Here is a 19,188-nt window from a genome sequence, read left to right on the forward strand (position 1 = left end):
TTTAAACGTTTGGTAGAAGTTAGTAGTGAAGAAGTTACTAGTCATCTGGGCCTAGACTTTTCTTTGTAAGTAGGTTTTTAATTTTTTTTTGAGACAGAGTCTCACTCTGTCGCCCAGGCTGGAGTGCAGTGGCATGATTTCGGCTCATTGCAACCTCCACCTACAGGGTTCAAGTTATTCTCTTGCCTCAGCCTCCCAAGCAGCTGGGACTATAGGTGCGTGCCACCATGCCTGGCTAATTTTGTATTTTTAGTAGAGAAGGGGTTTCATCATGATGGCCAGGCTGATCTCAAACTTTTGACCTCATGTGATCCGCCTGCCTTGGCCTCCCAAAGTGCTGGGATTACAGGTGTGAGCCACTGCACCTGGCCCATATTCACAGGTTCTGAGAGTTAGGACATGGACATCTTTGAGGGGCTACAATCTGCCGACCACAATAGGCCAGAACCCTGAACAGTTTACTTTTTAGGCATCATATTTGCTAAAAACAAAACAAACAAAAAAACCAAACAAAGAAGTAAAAATCAAAACAAACAAAAAACACAGAGCCATTTTTTGGAAAGACAATAATAGGAAGTCAAAATAATGTTAATTTTGGAGTTATTATTGTTTATTTTATTTTATTTTATTTTTGAGATGGAGTCTCCCTCTGTCCCAGGCTGGAGTGCAGTGGCGTGATCTCGGCTCACTGCAACTTCCGCCTCCCAGGTTCAAGTGATTCTCCTGCCTCAGCCTCCGGAGTAGCTGGGATTACAGGCGCATGCCACCACGCCCGGCTAATTTTTGTATTTTTAGTAGAGACGGGCTTTCAGTACGTTGGCCAGGCTGGTCTCGAACTCCTGACCTCATGATCCACCCGCCTCGGCCTCCCAAAGTGGTGGGATTACAGGCGTGAGCCACCACGCCCGGCAGCTTGAAGTTATTCTTACATGCTTTTGCAGATGTTAAAACGTTTGTTTTTTAAAATTCTCAACATTTAGATCTAGGACAGAGCACAATTTAAATACTTTCTAAAATTAAATTTGGCTGTTACATAAGATTCAGCATTGTTTACAGCAGCTTTTCTGTTTCATGCGTTATAATATAAGATAAAGTAGAAAGAACACCAAAGGTTTTCCTATGGTAAGTCATCAACAAACTAAGTGCGGGCCATTAGCAAGTAGCTCTTGATATCTTACAGTGGGCTGAACAACAAATACTTTCTCTTGAAGAATTTGGATCCCTGTTAGCTAAGCTTAAAGTTCCCACTATTTTATTTTATTATTTTATTTATTTTTTTTTTTTTGAGACGAAGTCTCACTCTTGTCCCCCAGGCTGGAGTGCAATGGCGCAATCTTGGCTCACTGCAACCTCCGCCTCCCAGGTTCAAGCAATTCTCCCTCAGCCTCCTGAGTAGCTGGGATTACAGGCATGTGCCACCACGCCAGGCTAGTTTTTTTTTGTTTTGTTTTGTTTTGTTTTGTTTTGTTTTGAGACAGAGTCTCGCTCTGTTGCCCAGGCTGGAGTGCAGTGGCGCGATCTTGGCTCACCGCAAGCTCCGCCTCCCGGGTTCACGCCATTCTTCTGCCTCAGCCTCTGGAGTAGCTAGGACTACAGTCACCTGCCACCACGCCCGGCTAATTTTTTTTTTATTTTTAGTAGAGACGGGGTTTCATTGTGTTAGCCAGGATGGTCTCAATCTCCTGACCTCGTGATCCGCCCGCCTCGGGCTCCCAAAGTGCTGGGATTACAGGCGTGAGCCACTGCGCCTGGCCACACCTGGCTAATTTTTGTATTTTTAGTAGAGACAGGGTTTCACCATGTTGGCCAGGCTGGTCTTGAACTCCTGACCTCAGGTGAGCCACCCGCCTCGGCCTCCCAAAGTGCTGGGATTACAGGCGTGAGCTACCGTGCCCATCCAAGTTCCCACTTTTTTTTTGAGATGGAGTCTCGCTCTGTCGTCCAGGCTGGAGTGCAATGGTGCGATCTCGGCACACTGCACCCTCCACCTCCCAGGTTCAAGTGATTCTCCTGCCTCAGCCTTCCCAGTAGCTGGGATTACAGGTGCCCACGACTACGCCTGGCTAATTTTTGTGTTTTTAGTAGAGACGGGGTTTCAACATATGTGTAGGGTCCAGCCCTACGGAGCTTAGCAGGTGTTCTCCCCCTGTGTGGAGACTAGAGATTGTAATAAATAAAGACACAAGACAAAGAGATAAAGAGAAAACAGCTGGGCCCCAGGGACCACTACCATCAAGACGTGGAGACCGTAGTGGCCCCAAATGGCTGGGCTCGCTGATATTTATTGTATACAAGACAAGGGGGCAGGGTAAGGAGGGTGAATCTTCTAAGTGATTGACAAGGTGAAGCAGGTCAGGTGATTACAGGATAGGGGGCCCTTCCCTTTTAGGTAGCCAAAGCAGAGAGAGAAGGCAGCGTACGTCAGCATTTTCTTCTCTGCTCTTATAAGAAAGATCAAAGACTTTAAGACTTTCACTGTTTCTTCTACCGCTATCTACTACGAATTTCAAAGAGGAACCAGGAGTACGGGAGGAGCATGAAAGTGGACAAGGAGCATGAGCATTGAAGCACAGCACCACAGGGAGGGGTTTAGGCTTCTGGATGACTGCGGGCAGGCCTGGATAATATCCAGCCTTCCACAAGAAGCTGGTGGAGCAGAGTGTCCCCTGACTCCTCCAAGGAAAGGAGACTCCCTTTCGCGGTCTGCTAAGTAACGGGTGCCTTCCCAGACGCTGCCGTTACCGCTTGACCAAAGAGCCCTGAAGTGGCCCTTATGCGGGCGTGACAGAGGTTCACCTCTTGCCTTCTAGGTCACTTCTCACAATGTCCCTTCAGCACCTGACCCTATACCCGCCGGTTATTCCTAGGTTATATTAGTAATGCAACAAAGAGTAATATTAAAAGCTAATGATTAATAATGCTTATAACAATGATTGATAATTGTTCATGACCATCTCTATATCTAATTTGTATTATGACTATTCTTATTCTAACTATTTTCTTTATTATACTGAAACAGTTTGTGCCTTCAATCTCCTGCCTCCACACCTAGGTAATCCTCCGCCCACACATATGTGGGGGAAAGGAAGCGAGATCAGACTGTTACTGTGTCTATGCAGAAAAAAAGAAGACATAAGAAACTCCATTTTGATCTGTACTAAGAAAAATTGTTCTGCTTTGAGATGCTGTTAACCTGTAACTTTAGTTCCAACCCTGTGCTCACAGAAACATGCGCTGTATTGAATCAAGGTTTAAGGGATTTAGGGCTGTGCAGGATGTGCCTTGTTAACTATATGTTTGCAGGCAGTATGCTTGGTAAAAGTCATCGCCATTCTCCATTCTCTATTAACCAGGGACACGATGCACTGTGCAAAGCCACAGGGACCTCTGCCCGAGAAAGCCTGGGTATTGTCTCCCCGACTGAGACAGCCTGAGATATGGCCTTGTGGGAAGGGAAAGACCTTACCGTCCCCCAGCCCGACACCCGTAAAGGGTCTGTGCTGAGAATTAGTAAAAGAGGAAGACCTCTTTGCGGTTGACATAAGAGGAAGGCCTCTGTTTCCCGTATGTCCCTGGGAATGGAATGTCTTGGTGTAAAGCCCACCAGTCATTCTATTCTGAGATAGGAGAAAACTGCCCTATGGCTGGAGGCGAGATATGCTAGCGGTGATACTGCTCTGTTACTCTTTGCTACACTGAGATGTTTGGGTAAAGAGAAACATAAATCCAGCCTACGTGCACATCCGGGCACAGTACCTTCCCTTGAACTTATTTATGACGCAGCTTCCTTTACTCACATGTTTTCCTGCTGACCTTCTTCCCACCATCACCCTGTTCTGCCGCAGTCCCCTTGCAGAGATAGTGAAAATAGTAATCAATAAATACTGAGGGAACTGAGAGACCAGCGCCGGTGCAGGTCCTCGTATACTGAGTGTGCCGGTCCCCTGGGCCCACTGTTCTTTCTCTATACTTTGTGTCTTATTTCTTTTCTCAGTCTCTCGTCTCCACCTGACGAGAAATACCCACAGGTGTGGAGGGGCAGGCCCCCTTCAAACATGTTGGTCAGGCTGACCTGGAACTCCTGACCTCAGGTGATCCTCCAGCCTCGGCCTCCCAAAGTGCTGAGATTACAAGCGTGAACCACTGTGCCTGGCCCTCACCCCAGTTTATAGATGGGGGACCTAACGCACCCAAAGGGAACTGTGTGAGTTCTCACATCCAATGAGGGGCTGAACCGTGATTGAAACCCAGCACCGTCTCACTGTGGCATCTCTGCCCTTGAGTTATCTCCCAAAGGCATCCCAACCAGACTTTTCATAACCGGTCCCAGAATCTCACCAGTGCTCCATAGCTGTGGTTGAGGCACTGTCCCCAAGCCTGGGTCCTGAGACCCTACCAGCAGAGGAACCACTGCCTGTCCAGCCCCTCCTACACAGCTCAGGGGCTGGATCCCCACCAGTGTGATGTGCTGATTGAGCTAACACCACTCCATGGCTGTCTACACAGGCACTGAGAGATGCAATCCGTTGGCTTGAGAGCCGGGCAGCTGAGCCCAGGAGAGCAGGGGCCCCTCCCAGCCCTTTGGCCTCTTCCAGACTTGCCCAGTTGCTCCTTCTCCCTCCCTCCTTTCCTGGGGTCACTTCTTCTTCCCTCCTCAGTCTCTCCTTCCTCCATTCCCTGGGTGCCCGCCCCTGCCCTGGGGTTCTGGACCTCCTTGGAACCTTGGATTCACTCTCTGCCTCTCACCCACGCTCTTTCTCTGGGGTGTCTCCTCGTGCTTCTCTCATGGTCACTTCACCAGGACCGACTCCTCCCCGGAGCCTGGAGGCACCCACTTGCTGGTGGGAGAGAGTGTCTGGCGTGGGGCCAGTCTCCCTCTCTGGGTCTCTGCCTCACTCCTCACTGCACCCTCTCATGCCTGTCAGTCTCGCTACCTCTCCCCCTTTTTGCCTCGGTTTCCCCATCCGTCTGTCCCTTCTTAAGCTCTCATCCTTACAATACGCTAGAAGGCAGGCTCTATTATCCTTTAGGATTTAGGTCTCTTTAGATATAAGGGCTCACAGGCTTGGAGGGTTTTAAGTGACTTACCCGGCGGCGGAGTACTGATCTTAGTAACGCCCGCCGCCCCGGACTGCCCCGCCCCTCCCTGGCCCCCCTCCCCGCCCCTCCCTGGCCCCCCTCCCCGCCCCTCCCTGGCCCCCCCTCCCCGCCCCTCCCTGGCCCCCCCTCCCCGCCCCTCCCTAGCCCCCCTCCCCGCCCCTCCCTAGCCTCCCTCTCCGCCCCTCCCTAGCCCCCCTCTCCGCCCCTCCCTAGCCCCCATCCCCGCCCCTCTCCCGCCCCTCCCTTGTCCCCGCCCCTTCCCGCCCCTTCCCGCCCCTTCCCGCCCCAACTCAGGTTCTGCCCCACCCCGCCCCAATTCAGGTCCTGCTCCGCCCCGACGTAGGCCCCGCCCTAGCCCCGGGCCCCGCCCCCGTCCGACGCAGGCCCCGCCCCCTCTCCGCCCCGCCCCAGCTCGGGCGGCCGGAGGACCGTGAGCTAAGGCGGCCGAGCCCGCGGCGGCGGTGGGGACGATGTGGTTCTTTGCCCGGGACCCGGTCCGGGACTTTCCGTTCGAGCTCATCCCGGAGCCCCCAGAGGGCGGCCTGCCCGGGCCCTGGGCCCTGCACCGCGGCCGCAAGAAGGTGAGTGCGGCCGAGCTCCGTAGGCCGCGGCCGACCTGGGCCTTGCCTATTCCGCGCCGCCGGCCCCGTCGCGTCGCGCCCGGCCTGACGTGGCGGCGGAACCAAGGGGTAGCAGGCCGGGGAGGGAGCGGGCAGTGCCTACGTGGCGGGCGGAGGGACCGAGGGACCGACAGGCGGACAGGGCCGGGGTCACGTGGGCCCGGCGAAGTGTCCCTAAGGCTGACCTGGGGAGAGACCTGGCTGCGGGCCCTTGTCTTCCGGCCACACAACAGCTCTGGGACCATCTCAGGCCCCGCTGCCCTCCCCTAGGCCACAGGCAGCCCCGTGTCCATCTTCGTCTATGATGTGAAGCCTGGCGCGGAAGAGCAGACCCAGGTGGCCAAAGCTGCCTTCAAGCGCCTCAAAACTCTACGGCACCCCAACATCCTGGCTTACATCGATGGACTGGAGGTACCTGCTGCCTTGCCTGCCCGTCTCTGCCCCTCACTATGTCTTGGTTACCCACTCCTGTCTCCCCTCCTGCCCTGTTTCCACCCTATGTGCCCCAGCACCCCCAGATTTGGTTTCCTCTTCCCCATCTCTCCCCACTTCAAGTCGCTTATCTCTCCTTCCTCTCTGCCCCTCCGCCCTTGATAACCCTGTGTCCCCTTCCCCAGACAGAAAAATGCCTCCACGTCGTGACAGAGGCTGTGACCCCGTTGGGAATATACCTCAAGGCGAGAGTGGAGGCTGGTGGCCTGAAGGAGCTGGAGATCTCCTGGGGGCTACACCAGATCGTGGTGAGGTGGGGGGCAGTGGTGATGAGAGCAGGGATGGGGGGTTGCAGGTGCTGGGGCGTGATGGCTCCTTCTGCCCCCAGAAAGCCCTCAGCTTCCTGGTCAACGACTGCAGCCTCATCCACAACAATGTCTGCATGGCCGCCGTGTTCGTGGACCGAGCTGGCGAGTGGAAGCTTGGGGGCCTGGACTACATGTATTCAGCCCAGGGCAACGGTGGGGGACCTCCCCGCAAGGGGATCCCCGAGCTTGAGCAGTATGACCCCCCGGAGTTGGCTGACAGCAGTGGCAGAGTGGTCAGAGAGAAGTGGTGGGTGACTGGGGGCAGCGCGCCCCAACCTGCCCTGTCCTGGAGGCCCCTGCAGCCTCAGGACTCCTAGACTAGTTGGCACTCCCCTGTTCCCTGCTGCCTGGCTGGGGAGGGAATCAGTGTCCTAGGAGTGAGGGACACTTCTCTGCCCCCAGGGTCCTCAGGGCGGTAGGGCAGGATGGACACAGCATTCGGGGTTGGGTGATTCTGAACTTGAAAGCTCTGTGACCTGGACAGATGTGCCTAGTTCTCTGAGCCTTGGTTTTTTTAATCTGTTAAGTGAGGCTAATGAAACCTGCCTCTTGGGACTGATGGCTCAGCTGAGGGACATAGCCAGGCCCTGGCATGCAGTGGGTGCCTGGTGCCCAAGGCAGGCTGGAGGCCTGTGCAGGTGGTTGGTGGGGCCCTAAGAGCTCTGGGTCACTGCCACAGGTCAGCAGACATGTGGCGCTTGGGCTGCCTCATTTGGGAAGTCTTCAATGGGCCCCTACCTCGGGCAGCAGCCCTACGCAACCCTGGGAAGGTAAGTTTCTTGCCCCTGGCTCTTTGCCCTGCCTCAGCCCCTCTGCCAGCTGGCTACCCCTGCCCTGACACTGACCCCTCCCCTACAGATCCCCAAATCGCTGGTGCCCCATTACTGTGAGCTGGTGGGAGCAAACCCCAAGGTGCGTCCCAACCCAGCCCGCTTCCTGCAGAACTGCCGGGCACCTGGTGGCTTCATGAGCAACCGCTTTGTAGAAACCAACCTCTTCCTGGAGGAGATTCAGGTGAGCCCCCAACCGACCCTGGGCTTCGACCCTACCTTTTTCATTCTGCCCCTACCCTGCTTTTCAGGGTACCTCACAATTGACCCTCAGGAGACAAGCATGGACTGTGGAGTTAGGCCAATCCGGGTTCAAACCCAGGCTCCAGCTCATACTCACTCTGTGACTTCCCTTGGCTGAAGTTCAGTCCCAATAATAGTACAGGTTGAGCATCCCTAATCCGAAAATGCATGATCTACTCCAAAACTGGAAACTTTTTGACCACCAACATTACAATCCAAGGAAATGCCCATTAGAGCATTTTGCATTTCAGATTTTTTTGGATTACAGATGTTAAATTGGAGCCAGGCGCGGTGGCTCATGCCTGTAATCCCAGCACTTTGGGAGGCTGAGGCGGGTGGATCACCTGAGGTCGGGAATTCGACACCAGCCTGACCAACATGGCGAAACCCCATCTCTACTAAAAATACAAAAAATCAGCTGGGCGGGCACCTGTAATCCCAGCTACTCAAGAGGCTGAGGTAGGAGAATCACTTGAACCCAGGAGACGGAGGTTGCAGTGAGCCGAGATCGCGCCACTGCACTCTAGCCCGGGCGACAGTGTGAGACTTCGTCTCAAAAAAAAAAAAAAGAAAGATGTTGAATTGGTATAATGCACATATTCCAAAATCCAAAAACATCTGAAATCTGAAATACTTCTGGTCCCAAACATTTTGGACAAGGGAGACTCAACTTGTACCTACTTCAAAGGGACCCAGTGAGGAGTCAGAATTGAAAATGTGTGGTGTAGTGTTCTGCGCCCAGCAGGCATTTAGGGCCAGCTCTGGTTACTCCAGTCACTCCACGTGTACATTCTGGCTCTGGTCCCCAGGGGTGTAACACCCTGTACTGGCTGAAGGGGGGTGGGCAGCATGTTGTGGAGGAAAGTGAGGCGGACCTAGATCACTGTCCTCAAGAATCTAGCAAAAAGTAAACAGACCAGATTCCTACCTTTGGGAACTCTTGCTGGGGAAGAGACAGAAAACATAAAAATCATAAATAAGAGCCGGGTGCAGTGGCTCACGCCTGTAATCCCAGCACTTTGGGAAGCTGAGGCAGGTGGATCACCTGAGGTCAGGAGTTCAATACCAGCTGACAACATGGAGAAACCCCATCTCTACTAAAAGTACAAAAATTAGCCGGCGTGGTGGCACATGCCTGTAATCCCAGCTACTCAGGAAGGCTGGGGCAGGAAAATCGCTTGAACCTGGGAGGTTGAGGTTGCAGTGAGCCAAGATTGTGCCATTGTATTCTAGCCTGGGCAACAAGAGCAAATCTCCGTCTCAAAACAAACAAACAAAAGAACACCATAAATAAGAAAACCAGCCAGTGCAGTGGCTCCCGCCTGTAACCCCAGCACTTTGGGAGGCCAGGGCTGGCGGATTATTTGAGGTCAGGAGTTTGAGACCAGCCTGACCAACATGGAGAAACCCCGTCTCTATTAAAAATACAAAAAACTAGCCAGGCATGGTGGCGCATACCTGTAATCCCGGCTACTCCGGAGGCTGAGGCGGGAGAATAGCTTGAACCTGGGAGGCAGGAGGTTGCAGTGAGCCGAGATCGCACCATTGCACTCCAGCCTGGGCAACAAGAGCAAAACTCAGTCTTAAAAAAAAAGAAAAGAAAAATCCAGTGCAGGAAGGAAAGTACTGGAGTGGGTATTCAGGGACGGGCTCTCTGAAGTGTGACATTGGAGCTGGGGCCTGAAGGACATGATGGTGGGAGCCAGAGGGATGGTACCTGGAGGAAGAGTTCCAGGCAGAGGTGACAGCACGTGGAGAGATACTGAGGAGGGAGCTTTGCCTCTGAACCTTGGTTTCCACATGTGTATAGTGAGGAGCATCTGGGTGCACTGGCCTGCAGGGTTGCTGTAGGGAGGAGGGAGGGAGGCTCTGCTCTATGCAATGCCCGGACCCAGCCGTGTGTGGGGAAGACAGCGGGGGCTGAGAATCAGAATCAGGAGCAGGGGAGGAGAGTGGCAGACACTCCACAGACCCTGACCCAGCAGAGGTCATGGAATCTTGACTCAGATGCTGTGGGGCGGGGAGGGCCTTTGGAGGGTGGAAACCTGGAAGGAGAAGCTGCTGGAAACGCTGAGGCCCCGTTGCCTCCTGGGCAGTGTCGGGGCAGCAGGAACTTTGTTACGTGGAGTTCTCCTCATACGGCTGGCTCTGCCAAGCTACCCTTCTCCTTAAAGTGTACCCCATAGGAAATAGGGTTTCGGGAGCCTCCAGGAGAACATGGGAGGGCAGTGCCCAGGGGCCCCTCTTCCCATTGTTAGGTGGAGTGGTGGGGAGAACCCAGCTGCTACTCTCTTGATGTATGACCTTGGATGTGATTTAGCCTCTCTGGGCCTTGGCCCCGCTGAACCATGTGATCAGAGCACCAAGCCGGCCTCCCACGCTGGTCTGAGCTGCTCAAGGGCCATCTAGGTCCTCCTTGTCCCAAGCCAGAGGTCGCCTCTCCCAGGCCAAGCTGCGGCTATGGGGGTGGTGGTACAACAGAGAGCACAGGGACTTTGGAACACAACACTGGGTCATGACCCCTGCCTGGCCACTCTTGGCTGCTGACCTTGACCCTCCGTCTCCTCCTTTGTGAATGGGGGGAGTGACAGCATCTTTTGAAGGGTACAGCACAGGAGAGGTGCCAAACCACTGAGTCAGACCCTCCTCTGACTGCTTCTTAGCTGTGTGACTTTGGACAAGCTCCTTGCCCTCTGTGTGCCTCAGCTTCCTTATTGGTAAAATGTGGATTACATTAGCACCTACCTGGTAAAGTTGTGAAGAGGACTGAGATAATCTGTGTAAAGGTTTTAGCACATAATCTGTGCTCCAGAAATATGAATTGGGGGTATTATGGCCTCAAAGGGGGGTTAGGAGGACTAAAGGAGACTGTTGAGCTTACAGGCTGGTCCATTTTGGCTCAGTGGGAGGATGAGGTCTGGGAGTAAAGTGTACCTAATCCTTGCCTTCCCACGGCCTACCAGGAACTTCCTGCCCAATCCAGCCAGGGCAGGGGAACCAAGTAAGCCCCTTCACCTCTTTGATCTTCAGTTTCCTCCTCTGTGCTCACATCCTGGGTGGCGAGCAGTAGAGGCAACACTGATAAAGGGCCTGATGCCCACAGTGATGCCTCTGCTGCCCCTAGTGGCTGCTCTCCCAGCAACAGGTCAGGTAGCCGCAATGGCAGCAACAGTCCCTAACCCACCGAGCATCTGCCGTGTGCCAGCCTGTTCTGCAGCTTTTATGTGCATTTTCTGGTTGAATCCCAGAACTATCCTGTAGATGGTAGAGCTGTTATCCCATTTTACATGGCAGGTAAGTGGGACAGTTGGGCTTTGAACCCAGGCAGCCAGGCTCCAGAGCCCATAAGGCCCATAAGCGTCACTTCTTGTCCTCACCCATGGCTGGGTTTGGGCTGCAACCAGGCTGATCTCTTCCCCGGGTCCCGTCCTCACTCCCCCAGATCAAAGAGCCAGCCGAGAAGCAAAAGTTCTTCCAGGAGCTGAGCAAGAGCCTGGACGCATTCCCTGAGGATTTCTGTCGGCACAAGGTGCTGCCCCAGCTGCTGACCGCCTTTGAGTTTGGCAATGCTGGGGCCGTTGTCCTCACGCCCCTCTTCAAGGTGAGTGGAACTGTGGGGTCCAGAAGGCTGGCTGGGTGCACAGGAACTGCCAAAGAGAAGGCCCTGGGGTAGGGCAGGCTGTTTAGGGCAGACCCAAGCCCATATGAGCAGGCGCTTCCTGCCAGTGTCTATAAATAGGTACCTGACCAGCTGTGCCCTGGGGAGGAGAGACTCTGCTGCTAAAATCCTTTTTTCCACAAACCTCTGGCTTCACAACCCTCAGCCCTTCCTCCATTTCTCCGGGTCTGACCTGTGCACCTTGGTTCCCAGGGCCCAGGGGATTACCTACTCACCACCCCACTTTGCCATCCTCCCTCCTGACTGCTTAGCACTCAGCTCACCTGACTTCTGGGGGCTGGATCTTCCACCCCTTCCTCAGACCCCAGCCCGCCTTTTTATGGGCACCTGGCATTCCCTGCCCTCCTCACCTTGGGGAGAACCCTTTCATCTGAAAGACTTGCCAGGAGGGGAGAAGACAACAAGCAAGTCCTGTATAGCTGAGAACCCCCAGAAATTGCAGGCAGAATTTCTGCATGTGGCATAAAGGTACCTGTTTGTAGGGAGGGGCCCAGAGCTTTCATCAGCCTCCTGAAAGAGGCCTTGGCCCAGAAAGGTTAAGGGCAAGGCTGAGATGGAATATGGGTAGAGGAGCTGCTGAGGAAATGCCTGCCCCCCACTCCGCCATCACTTCATTCCCACCCTGGGATATCAGCCCCAGGAATTTAGATGAGCCCAGCAAAGTCAGCCCATTCCTGTGAGCAGCTGAACCCGTCTTCCTGCCCTTTCAGGTGGGCAAGTTCCTGAGCGCTGAGGAGTATCAGCAGAAGATCATCCCTGTGGTGGTCAAGATGTTCTCATCCACTGACCGGGCCATGCGCATCCGCCTCCTGCAGCAGGTGAGGCCTCTGTACCAGACTCCGCGGTGGTCCACCCCACCCAGACCCCACCCTGGTGGCTGGGGAGGCACCTCCCCTGGCTGCACAGGGACCCCAGAAACCCCCCCCCCCCACCGAACGTACACACAACTGAGGGACCCACTGAGGCCAGGCTCTCAGAAAGTTGGCCACATACAGGGCTCCTTGGCAGTTTTGGGAATGGCCAGCTTGCCCAGGCTGCAGCGCTCTAATGCCCCCTCCTCTCCTGGCTCAGTCACTCTGGCCCTCTAGAGTGGGGATACAGTCTTTCTCCTGCCAACCCCAGGGCAGCTGGGAGCATCAGACAGGATGGATGGGATCTAGGAAGTACCAGTGGCTCCCAGTGCCATTCCCTCTGTGACCACCAAACACACCAGTCCTCCTCGTGGCACTGTGGGCAGGTGGGGAGGAGCAGGGCAGGGGTGATACCCTCGTTTATAGAAGAGGCTCAGGCTGGGCGCAGTGGCTCATGCCTGTAATCCCAGCACTTTGGGAGGGCTGAGGCAGGCAGATCACCTGAGGTCAGGAGTTTAAGACCAGCCTGGCCAACATAGTGAAACCCTGTCTCTACTAAAAATACAAAAATTAGCCAGGTGTGGTGGTGGGTGCCTGTAATCCCAGCTGCTCAGGAGGCTGAGGCAGGAGAATTGCTTGAACCTGGGAGGCAGAGGTTTCAGTGAGCTGAGATTGCGCCACTGCACTCCAGCCTCGGCGACAGAGCAAGACTCTGTCTCAGAAAAAAAAAAATAGAAGAGGCTCTGAGAGGGTGGCCAGATGAGCCGGACTATAAGCCAGGCCTTCCTAGCGCCCTCCTGGCCTTTCCTCACTCCTCCACCTGGGCCTGAGGCCAAACACCTGGGTGATGGCTCAGGAGGTTGACCTGGCTGGCCAGTGCCTGCTGGGTGGAAAAGCTAAGCCAGGAGCGGTTCCATGGCTATGGGGATAGAGTGGGAAGGGCTGACCATGTTGACACATCCCAACCTGGGCCACAGATGGAGCAGTTCATCCAGTACCTTGACGAGCCAACGGTCAACACCCAGATCTTCCCCCACGTCGTACATGGCTTCCTGGACACCAACCCTGCCATCCGGGAGCAGACGGTCAAGGTGGGTGTGGCCAGGCCCAGAGTGGCTACCCCTGGTTTTCCAAGGCTTGGAGGGGCTCACCCTAGACACAGAGGCCTTGGCTTTGGCCCATGGGTCCAAGCAGGCACTGTCCTTGCTGTGTGGATTCAGGCCATGGGTGCAGCTCGGCAGCTGGCGGGGGAGCACGTCCTCCATTCAGCAGACAACGAGCATCTGCCTGTTCCTGGCCCAAGCCCCATGCTGGGAGGCAGCATGCATGAGGTGCCCAGCCCCCTGCACTCATGGAGCTTCCTTTCCAGGGCACAGAGAGTGGGCTTGCCAGACAATACAACAGAATTAGAAAATATGTATTGTTGGCTGGTCGCGGTGGCTCACGCCCGTAATCCCTGCACTTTGGGAGGCTGAGGCAAGCGGATCACCTGAGGTCAGGAGTTCGAGACCAGCCTGACCAACATGGCGAAGCCCTGTCTCTACTAAAAAATACAAAACCATCTGGGGATGGTGGCGCATGCCTGTAATCCCAGCTACTCGGGAGGCTGAGGCAGGAGACTCAATTGAACCCGGGAGGCAGAGGTTGCAGTGAGCCGAGATCATGCCGTTGCACTCCAGCCTGGGCAACAAGAGGGAAACTCTGTTTCAAAAAAAAAAAAAAAAAGAAAGAAAATATGCATTGTTGGAAAGTGTGGGGAGAAGAGTTTGTGGTTTTAAAAACAGTGGTCAGGGGCTGGGCGCGGTGGCTCACGCCTGTGATCCCAGCACTTTGGTAGGCCGAGGTGGGAGGATCGCTTGAACCCAGGAGTTGGAGACCAGCCTGGTCATCATGGCCAAACCCCATCTCTACAAAAAAATACAAAAGTTAGCCGCGTATGGTGATGCACGCCTGTAGTCCCAGCTACTCGGGAGGCTGAGGCGGGTAGGTAGCTTGAGCCCAGGAGGTTGAGGCTGCATTGAGCTGTGATCGTGACACTGCATTCCAGCCTGGGCAACAGAGTGAAACCTCATCTCAAAATTTAAGAAATTATTTTAGGCTGGGCGTGGTGGCCCATGCCTGTAATCCCAGCACTTTCGGAGGCCGAGGCGGGTGGATCACCTGAGATCAGGAGTTTGAGACCAGCCTGGCCAACATGGTAAAACCCCATCTCTACTAAAAATACAAAAAATGGCTGGGCCCAGTTGCTCACACCTGTAATCCCAGACTTTGGGAGGCTGAGATGGGCGGATCACAAGGGCAGGAGATCAAGACCATCCTGGCTAACATGGTGAAACCCCGTCTCTACTAAAAGTACAAAAACAATCTAGCCGGGCATGGTGGTGGGCGCCTGTGGTCCCAGCTACTTGGGAGGCTGAGGCAGGAGAATGGTGTGAACCTCGGAGATGAAGCTTGCAGTGAGCCGAGATCGCGCCACTGCACTCCAGCCTGGGCGACAGAGCAAGACTCCGTCTCAAAAAAATAAAATAAAATAAAAATACAAAAAATTAGCTGGGCATGGTGGTGGGCGCCTGTAATCTCAGCCACTCAGGAGGCTGAGGCAGGAGAATTGCTTGAACCCAGGAGGCAGAGGTTGCAGTGAGTAGAGATCACACCACTGCACTCCAGCCTGGGTGACAGAGTGAGACGCCATCTCAAAAACAAAAAAGATATGGAGACGAGAGTGGCTCTGAGGCTTGTGGCCTGAGCAACTGGAAGGTTAGGAGTTGCTATTTACTGAGATGACGCAAGCATGTTGGGCCCCATCTTGGCTGTTTCTGTTAGGCAGCTGGATGGAGATGTCGAGTTGGCCACTGGTTATGCATGTGTGAAATTTAGGGAAGTCTGGGCTAGGGGTATGTGCCTGGGGGTTGTCAGCTCACAAGATGGCATTGAAAGCTGTGAAATGGCTGAGATCACCTAGGGCAAGAGTGTTAGAAAAGAGCCCTCTAGATTGGCTCTGGGTGTGTGAACGTTAGAGTCTCAGCAAAAGGAGCAGCCAGCCAGGTCAGAGGAGAACCAGGAGGGGCTGGTGTCCTGGAAGACCAGAGACCAAAGTTTCAGGGAGGGAAAACTCAGGGGTGTCAGAACTGCTGAGGGTCAAGTTTGGTGAGGATGGAGAACTGGCTGTTGAAATTAGTACCAGGGAGGGCATCAGTGACCTCACCCTGAGCCAGTTTGGCAGAGTGTGGGGCTGTTTGTGTGAGTCTAGGTGGAGTGCCATCAGGAGAACAGAGCAGAGAAAATGGGAAACAGGAGTGCAGATGGACTTTGGAGGTTTTGCTGTAAAGGGGGACAGAAATGGGGTCCCTTTCTTCAACATGCTGGACAGGGCCAGGCCCAGGCTGGGAGGTGGGTGGCCTTGCAGGCTTTGATGGGTGTGCTCTGGGATGAGGGCTGCCAGGAGGCTGTTCCTGCACAAGGCCCTTTGCCCGCCACAGCCCACAGTTCCCACTCATTTCTGCCCCACAGTCCATGCTGCTCCTGGCCCCAAAGCTGAACGAGGCCAACCTCAATGTGGAGCTGATGAAGCACTTTGCACGGCTACAGGCCAAGGATGAACAGGGCCCCATCCGCTGCAACACCACAGTCTGCCTGGGCAAAGTCGGCTCCTACCTCAGTGCTAGCGTGAGTGTCCTGCACAACTGCTGGAGCCCGGTCCCTGTTGCAGGACCACAGCCTCCTCCAGGGCCAGGAGTCTTGCGTGTGGGGGCCTTCATTCTCCCAGAGACCTAGGCCCTGCATGCTGTTGGCCCCATATCTGGGTTCCCAGAGGAGGAGTGAGTTGGCCGAGGTCACACAGCCAGGAGGGATCTGGCCCCATGGCCTGTGTGCATCCCCTCAGCCAGGGTTTGTAAGTTCAGTTGCTTGCCGTGCCCAGACAGTTAACAGGAATGAATGGTCAGCTGGGCAGGGAGGAAGGGAGCCTGTGTCTGAGCCCTGGGGACAGCTGCTGTTGTGGTCCCATGCCCTGAGGCAGTGTGGAGCCCAGTGATTTGGGAAGAGAAGCCCAGGTCAAGTTTTAGGTAAACTCTCCCCATTTAAGTGATTCATTCACATTTTTCAGATTCTGGGGGCCTATGGGTGGTCCCATTCTGGGAAGTAAGGGCTGGTGGTTCTGGGTCCCAACATTGACCCTACACTCAGGAGCCCTCTTTCCTGCTCCGTCGTAGACCAGACACAGGGTCCTTACCTCTGCCTTCAGCCGAGCCACTAAGGACCCATTTGCACCGTCCCGGGTTGCGGGAGTCCTGGGCTTTGCTGCCACCCACAACCTCTACTCAATGAACGACTGTGCCCACAAGATCCTGCCTGTGCTCTGCGGTCTCACTGTAGATCCTGAGAAATCCGTGCGAGACCAGGTGAGGCACAGCTGGGCCTGGGCCCTGGGCTGGGGCTGTAGGGGATGTCAGGCCCTAGCTGGCCTGGTAGGTTCTTGGGAACCCCAGAGACCCCAGCTCTGCCTCTTGTTACCCCACAGGCCTTCAAAGCCATTCGGAGCTTCCTGTCCAAATTGGAGTCTGTGTCGGAGGACCCGACCCAGCTGGAGGAAGTGGGTGAGTGGCCTACACTCATGTTCCCTCTTTCCCTGCCATGTCCTTGACTGTGACCTGTTTGTGTCCCGCCCCCACTGGAGTTTCTGAAAGGTCCTAGTGAGCAGACTTGACTCAGCTCCCCCTTCACAGATGGGAGAACTCAGGCCTGGAGAAGGGAGGGGCGGCTGCAGGGCACTGTCAGTTCCTGCTGTCCTGTCATCCATGGGTGCCTGACGTGCCCATACCCACCTCTCTCATGCCACTGCCCAGAGAAGGATGTCCATGCAGCCTCCAGCCCTGGCATGGGAGGAGCCGCAGCCAGCTGGGCAGGCTGGGCCGTGACTGGGGTCTCCTCACTCACCTCCAAGCTGATCCGTTCGCACCCAACCACTGCCCCCACAGAAACCAACATTCCCCAAAGACCCACGCCTGAAGGTGAGTGTCCTGGCCTGGCTGCATCAGTGGCTGAGAGGGCTGAGAGCTGCAGGCACCCAGGAACTCTTACTGTCTGACTCCCCCGGGGATGGTGAGGGGGATATAGGAGCTGGGGTAGGCTCCAGTCACCCTGTGGGCTACCTTGGTGCCCCTTCCCCCCAGTAGCCCCCTTCCCTTAGCAGCCTCTGCCCTGTCCCAAGACCCCCCTGAAAGCTCAGTGAGCCTCTGCTCCCCAGGAGTTCCTGCCCCGGCCCCCACCCCTGTTCTTGCCACCCCTACAACCTCAGACCACTGGGAGACGCAGGAGGAGGACAAGGACACAGCAGAGGACAGCAGTGCTGCTGACAGATGGGACGATGAAGACTGGGGCAGCCTGGAGGTGTGTGGGGCTGAGGGAGCCTCCCCAGGGGATCCCAGCTCAAATCCACAGGCTGCCATTCAGGGAGCTTCTATGGGGCCTGGCTGGAGCTGGCCTGTCCTCATCAGCACAGCATCCCTGGCACGTAGGCCTCATGGAGTGGCCATTGTAGGCCAGAGCCAGCAGCAGGCCCCATTCAACTCCAGCGGCCCCAGGGAGCAGGCTGGGCAGATGGTGCCTGGGGCATTCCCTGAACTTCCTCACTCTCACCTGCACCATCCCCCTTCCCCCTTCTCCAGTGCCCACCCAGCCATGGGGGTCAGCAAGGAGAGGCCACTCCTGGGTCTAGAACCAGACCAGTTCTGCTTGGGGGATGGGCTCAGGTTGGGCTGAGGGAGGACTGGGGCTGTCCTCAGAATGGGGCAGAGCTGGGGGCCCAATTTCCCCATCTGGCTGACAGCAGCAGTTTCTGGCCCCCAAGGCTGTTGGAAGGGGCATCTAGATCTCATTCCCCAGCCTTAAAGAGGGGTGAGGGTAGGCCAGGGTCAGCGTCCATTTAATAGATGGGAAACAGGGCCTGAGAAGCAAATGAGGAGGAAGGCAAAAGACAGTGGTGGGGTCCGTGGCTGGGACGATGCTGGGGCGGGCTCACTTGCCCTTTAGCGTGGGGTGGGAATCAGTGGTCCCTTCCCACACTGCAGCAGGAGGCTGAGTCTGTGCTGGCCCAGCAGGACGACTGGAGCACCGGGGGCCAAGTGAGCCGTGCTAGTCAGGTGAGCTGGGTCTGGCGGGGAGGTGTGTGTATGGGGCTCTTTCCTCCTTGGGCCCAGGGCTACTTCCCCCTCCCGCTCTTCTACAGGTCAGCAACTCCGACCACAAATCCTCCAAATCCCCAGAGTCCAACTGGAGCAGCTGGGAAGCTGAGGGCTCCTGGGAACAGGGCTGGCAGGAGCCAAGCTCCCAGGAGCCACCTCCTGACGGTACACGGCTGGCCAGCGAGTATAACTGGGGTGGCTCAGAGTCCAGCGACAAGGGTGACCCCTTCGCTACCCTGTCTGCACGTCCCAGCACCCAGGTACCCAGCACGGGTCTGGTGAGAGGGTAGAGATGGTGGACCTCAGCCAGAAGTGGGCCCCACTGTAGCCCACACTTCTCTTTACAGCCCAGGCCGGACTCTTGGGGTGAGGACAACTGGGAGGGCCTCGAGACTGACAGCCGTAAGTGCTTCCCCTGGGTGGGCTGAAGACTAGGGCTCCCCAACTAGCCCGCCCCTACAGGCCCCCTGCAGGCACTGGCTGGAGAGCTGAGACCGGGGCTCCCCTTCCTGACCCCAGGACAGGTCAAGGCTGAGCTGGCCCGGAAGAAGCGCGAGGAGCGGCGGCGGGAGATGGAGGCCAAACGCGCCGAGAGGAAGGTGGCCAAGGGCCCCATGAAGCTGGGAGCCCGGAAGCTGGACTGAACAGTGGCGGTGGCCCTTCCCGGCTGCGGAGAGCCCGCCCCGCAGATGTATTTATTGTACAAACCATGTGAGCCCGGCCGGCCCGGCCAGGCCATCTCACGTGTACATAATCAGAGCCACAATAAATTCTATTTCACACCCCTTGTGCCGGGCTCAGTCTAGCCCCTGGGAGGCGGCTGGGGTCTGGCCCCGCCCTGCACAGCCCGCGCCCACGTCAGACGTGAACATCAATTTGCTTC

General features: G+C 55.8%; 1 protein-coding gene across 13 annotated transcripts; it reads left to right on the forward strand.

Annotated features, from left to right (window-relative positions):
- The first annotated feature begins 5,448 nt into the window (after nt 1-5,448).
- SCYL1 (SCY1 like pseudokinase 1) lies at nt 5,449-19,087 on the forward strand. Of its 13 annotated transcripts, none has more exons than XM_004051510.5 (18): nt 5,449-5,681; nt 5,991-6,131; nt 6,338-6,460; nt 6,541-6,767; nt 7,200-7,290; nt 7,379-7,534; nt 11,036-11,194; nt 11,983-12,090; nt 13,101-13,214; nt 15,634-15,789; nt 16,335-16,523; nt 16,643-16,718; nt 16,968-17,132; nt 17,369-17,511; nt 18,192-18,263; nt 18,350-18,565; nt 18,653-18,707; nt 18,825-19,087. In XM_004051510.5, the coding sequence occupies exons 1-18, from the start codon at nt 5,571-5,573 to the stop codon at nt 18,947-18,949; spliced, it is 2,427 nt and encodes an 808-aa protein (XP_004051558.2). In that variant the 5' UTR covers nt 5,449-5,570; the 3' UTR covers nt 18,950-19,087. The 13 variants fall into 13 exon arrangements, with proteins under 13 accessions (XP_004051558.2, XP_063566756.1, XP_063566758.1 ...); XM_063710686.1 differs by having other exon boundaries at nt 5,490-5,681; nt 18,195-18,263; nt 18,387-18,565; nt 18,825-18,923; XM_063710688.1 differs by having other exon boundaries at nt 5,490-5,681; nt 17,420-17,511; nt 18,387-18,565; nt 18,825-18,923.
- Nucleotides 19,088-19,188: the final 101 nt, after the last annotated feature.

This window comes from Gorilla gorilla, chromosome 9, assembly GCF_029281585.2.
Source record: "Gorilla gorilla gorilla isolate KB3781 chromosome 9, NHGRI_mGorGor1-v2.1_pri, whole genome shotgun sequence".
NCBI lineage: Eukaryota > Metazoa > Chordata > Mammalia > Primates > Hominidae > Gorilla > Gorilla gorilla.